Source organism: Nicotiana tomentosiformis, chromosome 9, assembly GCF_000390325.3.
Source record: "Nicotiana tomentosiformis chromosome 9, ASM39032v3, whole genome shotgun sequence".
Classification (NCBI taxonomy): Eukaryota; Viridiplantae; Streptophyta; class Magnoliopsida; order Solanales; family Solanaceae; genus Nicotiana; species Nicotiana tomentosiformis.
Genome location: NC_090820.1, coordinates 46,368,074 through 46,376,024, shown reverse-complemented (window position 1 = coordinate 46,376,024; position 7,951 = coordinate 46,368,074). Strand labels below are relative to the sequence as shown.

At 36.3% G+C, this 7,951-nt stretch overlaps 1 protein-coding gene across 1 annotated transcript; it reads right to left on the bottom strand.

The window, feature by feature from the left end:
* Positions 1-2,106: 2,106 nt before the first annotated feature.
* Positions 2,107-2,766, bottom strand: LOC104088427 (uncharacterized). Its single transcript, XM_009593102.1, has one exon. The coding sequence runs from the start codon at positions 2,764-2,766 to the stop codon at positions 2,107-2,109; it is 660 nt and encodes a 219-aa protein (XP_009591397.1).
* Between the last annotated feature and the right edge of the window lie 5,185 nt (positions 2,767-7,951).

Sequence of the window (7,951 nt, the reverse complement as noted above, 5' to 3'; positions counted from 1 at the left end):
CTCATGAATTCATTTCTCCAATCCCGCATAAAATTATTAAAATTTACCTCGTTCTTAGTTTGATCGACTGGTGAGTGGAATAAATTCACCATGATTGCATTTTCTGTATTTTTGACCCGTGGGCTAGTGATCCCAGATTTGCCAATGCATCAATCTCTGCATTCTCCTCTCTTGTAATATGAATGGCTTTCCACACTCAGAATTGATGCAACAAGTTTTGAACCTTTTCTAAGTATTGTTGCAGTAATTCTCTAGCCACGTAATTACCTTGTAAATGATTTATCACAAGCTGAGAATCACTCTTGATTTCAATCTGATCAATTCCCATCCCTTTTGTAAGCTCCAAACCTGCAATTACTGCCTCATACTCGGCTTCATTATTAGTAATAAGGTCATATTTTATTGCTTGCTTAACAATTTCCCCTGAAGGTGAAATCAAGCAAATACCCAAACCTCCTCCCTTTACATTTGTAGATCCATCAGTGTATAGAGTCCAAGTCCTCATATTAGATTCGGTAGACGCTTATATCTCATTTTAAGATTCAGGAAGTCAACTCGAACTAATCTACTACAAAATCTGCATGTACTTGTGACTTTATGGCAGCCTGTGCTAATAAACAATATCATATTCACAAAGTTCTACTGTCCATTTGTCTAATTTTCCTTATAATTCATGTTTATACAAAATATTTCATACGACAGAAATTGGATGATATTGAAAATAACATCGTAACCTTTTTTATGTCATTATTAATTCTAGCGCCAGTTTTTCTAGATGAGGGTATAGTGTCTCAACTTCAAATAATGATTTACTAACATAATAGATAGGAGACTGTGTACCCTTTTCTTCTCGTACCAATACCGTGCTTACGGCCACTTAGGATACGACTAAGTAAACGAGTAATTTGTCTCCATCGCTAGACTTTGATAGCAAAAGTGGTTTTGACTGGTATGCTTTCAAATATTTTAGAGCTTGTTGGCAGTCATCTGTCTATTCAAACTAATTTTGCTTTTTCAATAACGAGAAAAATATGAAACACTTCTTGGAGGATCTAGATATGAATCTCCCAAGAGCTACTACTCTCCAAGCTGGTCTTTGTACTTCCTTTTTACTTCTAAGTTCATCCAGTATTTCTTCGATTGACTTAATCTGAGCCGGATTTACTTCAATCCCCATGTTAGAAACAAGATAACCCAAAAACATACCCGCACACCAAAGGTGCATTTCTCAAGGTTCAGCTTCATGTTATATTTGCGAAGTATGGCAAAGGTTTCATTTAAATGCCTGAGATGATCTTATGCTTCTACTAATTTAACTAGCATGTCATCAATATAGACCTCAATGGTTTTCCCCAAATGTTCTTGAAACATTTTAGTCACCAACTCTTGCACGTAGCTCCTGCATTCTTTAATCCAAAAGGCATGCCTTTATAACAATAAGTCCCCCTGTATGTAATAAAAGAATTTTTTTGTCTTATCCTGGGGATCCATTTTTATCTTATTACATCCATAATAAGCATCTAAAAGCGTAAAAGTTCATGACTAGCAGTAGAATCGATTAATTGATTTATATGTGGTAAAGGAAATGAATCTTTGAGATATACCTTATTTAAATCAGTATAATCTACACATACTCGCCATTTTCCATTTTTCTTAGATACTACAATAGTGTTGGCTAACTAGTTAGGGTATTTTACCTCACGAATTGAACCAATTGCTAAGAGTTTACTTACCTCCTCTTGAATTACCTGATTTTTGAATGCTCCATGCTTTCTCTTCTTTTGTTTCATCGGTGGGTGTAGTCATTACTTCTGGTGGGATACCTATCATGTTTGAGTGCGACCAGGCAAAACAATCAGCATTAGTGCATAAAAATTCAATTAACTTACTTTTCAACTTCAAGATTAAGTTTGTCCCGATATAAACTTTTCTATCGAGCCAGTGGATGAATAATATAACAGCTTCGAGCTCTTCCATAGTTGATTTAATTGTTTCATTCTCTTCTGAATCCTGAATCACATCAGGTCTTGAATCCATTTCTACTTCATTCCTCGCACCTTCACTTGAGGTAGAAAGCATGTTCTCCTAAGTTTGATATAGTAATTGCTATTTTTCATCCCCGTCTTTGGTCGTTCCACTTGCCACAACAACCGTATTAGTTTCTCCTGTTTCTCGTTGGTCTGACATGATCTGATAAATTCCCCATTGTGATGGGAATTTGATAACCTGATGTAAAGTTGATGGTATTGCATCCATATCATGAATCCATGGCCTCCCTAAAATCATGTTGTAATTCATGTTTGCATCCACCACTTGAAATTTGGTATCTTTCACTACACCCTCGGCAAAAGTGCATAACGTAATTTCTCTCTTTGTTATGACACTTGAATTATCGAACCTAGACAAAGACCAAGCCTTAGGTATTACTCTACCAATTGCTTGCATCTCGTTGACCACAGTTATAATTATAAAAGTGATAGAGCTACTTGGAACAATCAAAACCCATTTGACATTAGTATCATGAACAAGTAAAGAGATTACCAGCGCATCATTGTGAGGAATGAACAAGCCATCGGTATCCTCATGGTTGAATGCTATGTGCTCTCTCTCTAAGACTTGTCGAATCCACTTCTTGTGGGTGACTGTGATTTTGGTTGTTCTTTTTGCTGCTGTGTATATTACTCCATTAACCTCCTCACCCCTAGTTATTACATTTACCATCCTCTTTGGTAAAGGGGGCTTCGATGTCTCTTCCCTATTTTTCATATAAGACCGCTTACCTTTCTCACTAAATAGGTCGGTGAGATAGCCCTTTTTCAATAAATAATCATCCCCCGCTTGCAGAGCCTGCAATCTTCAGTTCTATGACCATGATCATTGTGGAATTCACACCAGAATTCCTGACTTCTTTTGTTAGGATCTGATCTCATCTCTTTGGGCCATCGTACCTTATCTCCTATGCCTCTTAACACTGATACTAACTCGGAAGCACTGATGCTGAAGTTATAATCACCTATTTATTATCGAGAATTCTTATCGTTGTTTCTTCTCATATCCCGTTCCTTTAGAAATCGAGAAGAGGAACTTGCTTCCTTCTACCGTGATCTCTGATCAAACCGTGCCTATTCCAGTTGCGGCCTAAGATCCCGCCCTGAATGTCCCAAATAAGATTCGTACCTATTTTTTTCTAAACCTCCATTCTAGTTCTGACTGTCTAGACCTGAACCTATCCTCCATCGCTGGTTGGGATACTGTATTTTCCTTTATTCTAAGTTTTGTGCTATACCTTTTATAAACATCATTCCAAGTAGTTGCTCGAAAATTCCACAAACTCTCATTTAATCATCTCGTGGCTTCTGAGCTTCTCTCACTCAGGTTGCTGGCAAATGTCATTGCTGCCCAATTATCAGGTACGCGAGGTAACATCATCCTTTCTCACTAGAAGCGATTAACGAATTCTCTCAGCAACTTTGTACTTCCTTGTTTTACCTTGAAGATATCTTCCATTTTTTTTTCTACTTTTTGATTCGGAATGTGTTTTTATAAATGAATCTGCAAGCTCAACAAAAGAGTCAATTGAATTTTCAGGTCAAAGAGAATACCATGTTAGTGCTCCCTTCGTAAGGGTTTCACCAGATGTTTTCAACAATGCCGATTTGATTTCCTGCTTGGTTAAATTTTGGCCTTTCAACCCTGTTATAAACATAGTAACATGATCTCGTGGGTCAGTAGTCCCGTCATACTTAGGAATATCGGGCATTTTAAACTTTTTCGGTATTGGTAGTTGTGATGCACTTGGTTTCCATGACTGTTGTGATTATTTGTCTATATCCACTCCGTTAATCACTGCGGCACTCCATGTATCTATTCTATTTTCTCATTTTGTTCCTTGATCTATTTTTGCAATGTTAGAACTAAATTTAGTAAATTAGCATTGTTTGGCATACCTCACCCTCTGGCTCCAGACGTATATGGAATTTCTCCACTTCTAGAGTTTTCGAGGCCTGAATGAGGATTTTTCATAGTTGTATTAACTGGTGGTGGAGCCTAAACAACACTTGGAAATCCACTCGCAAAAGCTCATAAATCTTCACCAATCTGGTGAATTTTCACTTGAATGTTGTGGAGAATTAGTGGGTGTGTTGTGTGGAGGAGTCTCTATAATGACCTCACCGGTCATTTTGTGTATTTTAGCCTCATTTCCCACATTTGATGTTTTATACATGTGTATTTGTTGTTATGTGACTTGTGGGGGTGGGTGGTCTGGTTTCGGAGAAGTTTTGGATTGAAAGGTTAAGTTGTGAAGGTTGATAGGAGCTTGACTTTTGTGTAGACGACCCCATAACACTGTTTTGATGGTTCCAATTGGTTCATATGGTGATTTTGGGCTTAGGCGTATTAGTGGATTTAGATTTAGAGGTGTAACGACACGACTTGTCATTTTGAGAATTAACATTTTGTTCAGTGACTTAAGGTCCTGAGCAACTTCGTAAAATGTATGATGACCCACGTGTGCGGTCGAGTTTGGTTTTCGAAAGATTTAGAATTAAATTGAAAGAACAATTCTTATTTTAAAGCTTAAATGAAAAGAGTTGATCGGAGCTTGACTTTTAAGCAAACGACTATGGAATAGAAATTTGATGACGTCAATAGCTTCGTATGGTGATTTCGGACTTAGGCGTATGTCCGGATTTGGGTTTGGAAGTCCGTAGGACAATTCGACGCATTTTGGCGAAAGTTGGAAAATGGAAGATTTTTAGAAAATTTGATTAGGAGTTGACTTTATTCATATCGGGGTCAAAATTCAATTCTGGAAATTGGAACAACTCCATTATGTCATTTATAACTTGCATGCAAAATTAGAAGTCATTCCGGATTGATTTGATATATTTCGGCACAAGATATAGAATTTGGAAAATTTCATAAACTCATAAGTTTGATTCGAGGTGCGATTCGTTATTTCGGTGTTGTTTGATGTGATTTAAGGCCTCAACTAAGTCCGTATTATGTTATGGGACTTGTTGGAATATTCGGACATGGTCTCGAGTGGCTCGGGTGAGTTTCTGAGTGGTTTCAGACCACTTCTAGGCCATTTTAAACTGCTGGTTTTTGGCTACAGCAGTGTGCATCGCAAATATTTCTGTTGTACAGGGCTGGCTTTGGAAGCTTATATCTCGTAATCTGTAAGAAATTTGGAGATGATCCAAAATAGAAAGTTGTATCCCTTTGAGTCTAGTTTTCAGAAATCTAAACCATTCATTATTTGGACATTTGTACATAAAGTTATGATCGATTAATTGAAGCCTGGTACTGCAGTTGTTTTGCCTGGCAGTGTCCATCGTAGAAATTTCTGATGTATATGGCTGACTTTGAGAGCTTATATCTCGACATCTATAAGGAATTGGAAGATAAGCAAAACATGAAAGTTGTATCCCTTGGTGTCTAGTTTCCAGAAAGTTAAACCATTCATCATTCGGACATATATGAGAGAGTTATGCCCATTTCCGTGTCCGGAAAGACTGCTATTTTTCTTGGGCTGAGGCAAATCACAGGTGTCAAATGCCATTTATAAGTCTCAAATGTCAAATGAGACTTGCCTGGACAGATTCTTAAAATGGGGGTTTCACCCATTTTAACATATTTGGAGCTTTGGAGGCCGGATTGAAGCGATGTTTGAGGCAATTTTCAACATATGGATTGGGGTAAGTGTTCTATATCCAAAAGTGATTATACTTCATGATTTCATGGTTATTTTCATCAATTATTAGTGAATCAAATGGAAGAAATTGGAGAAATTTGTAAAACTCTTCAAGAACGAAAATTTAAGATTTGGAGGTCGAGTTGTTATCGGAATTTGATAAAATTGGTATGGTTGAACTCGTATCGGAATGGGTGTTCGGATTTCGTAAAAATTTTGTCCGGTTCTGAGAGGCAGGCCCCGCTTTTGACTTTTGGTTGACTTTTAATGTGAATTTTTAAGTCGACGTTTTATTATCCGAAATTGTTTCCGATGAATTTTAATGAAGTTATACAATTAATTTATATAGATTTGAGCTATCCGGAGGTCAAATCAAGCAAGAAGGCTCTTTTTGAATATCGGCCTAACTTCCAAAAGGTAAGTATCTTGCCTAACCTTGTGTGAGGGAATTTTTCCTTAGGCATTGAGTCTTATGTGGAAATTGTGTGATTAAAAATCATGTACGCGAGGTGACGAGTATGTACTTGGTTTATATGTGCAATTTATACCGGTTATAATTTGTAGACACCGTTATGTATTAAATTGGAAAATTGTTGGAACTTAGTAAATCCTTGATTTGTCATGCCTCATTCCTTTTTTGTCGAGTTTGTATTTTATATGATAATTTGGGGTGATTGCCACTTGGATTTTTATGTGAATTATGTGGGTTTGTTGATTTGATATTTCTTGGAATTAATTACATTATAGATTTTTCATCTGCAAATAATTAATTATATAAGTTTAAAAAGAGGCATTTGTATATTTATCTGAAATTTAGATTTAAGAAGGCGTTGTCCTGTGCTGAGCTATTTTTCCATCCTGGTTATTGTTTATGCGGTTTTATATAAGTTGTGTGAGCCTTGGGGCTATCTGCTGTGAAATTTAATTGATTACGTTGTACTCTTGGAAAGGTTGTGGCCTACGGGCAATTTGTAATTACGAGTTGATTATGTGGTGGTGTTGTGATAATCTTTTGTGTAAATTATTGTGTGATTTGGGTTACTGTTGTACAACATATAAGGGTGGCATTTCATTGTTAATATTATGAAGGTATAAGGGTGGCATTTCATTGTTGTTATGTGTGTTGGGATGTTGTCTGGGCGGAGTGATAAGGGAGGCTATTAAACTGAGCGACAAGGGAGGCTATTATAGGAGCGATAAGGGTGGCTATTAATATTGTCTGGGCGGAGGGATAAGGGTGGCTATTATTATGGAGTGATACGGGTGGTTATAGGAGTGATAAGGGTGGCTATTGTGAGGGATGATACGTGATGATGTGGCATTATTGTGTTGCTGATTTTAAAATAATATTGTGATATTCTTGGTGTTTATTTTTATCTCTTGTGCAATATATCTTGTTGTTTCGGTAAACTTGATAATAGTCTGATTCATGTTAAAATTGTGAGCCTATAGCTATTGCCGGGCGGTTTATATTATTGGCAGATGGTTATCCGTGCAGTTATTAAAGAAATGTGGGCACGAGATGCCAGAAAAAATATGATAATTTTATTATTAGCACGTGAGTTGTCTGTGCAGTTATGAAAGAAATATGGTCATGAGGGGCCGGGGAAAGTATGATGATTTTATTATTGGCACGTGAGTTGTCCGTGCGGTTATGATAGAAATATGGGCACGAGGTGCCGTAGAATTATGAAAGTAGCTGATACCCGTAATTTTTATAATTATGAAATGAGGTGTCACATGGTGACTTTTACTTGAAAGAAATTATATTCGAAAGATTTTACTTGAAAGTGTCCACAAAGAAGTGTCTGTTAAGATACCATAACATTAATTACTTTTAAACTATAATATATAATTATCTAATTAATATGAAAAAATTGATCATTTGTGTAAGTTTTGATGATGTCCTTTTATTTTAAATTCATGTATTATGTTAATGTAATAATATTTTGTCACGGTCCGAAATTCCCACCTTCGGACCGTGATGGCGCCTAACATTTCACTTGCTAGGCAAGCCAACGTTAGAATAATATTAACCAATTTTTAAATAATTTTTAAATTATTAATAATCAAAGAAACAAATGCGGAAGCAAAGTTTGAAATATAGTGAATAATCCATAAAAATAACAGTGTCTAAATACCATCCTAGAATTGGTGTCACAAGTGCACGAGCTTCTAGAATAAATACAAATAAAGGTCTGAATAAAATAAAGCTATCTGAAAATAAACACACAGCTAAATTAAAATAGACGG

Excerpts from the sequence above, each read along its gene's own strand:
- LOC104088427 (XM_009593102.1), bottom strand. The coding sequence starts at position 2,766 with ATGAAAAATAGGGAAGAGACATCGAAGCCCCCTTTACCAAAGAGGATG.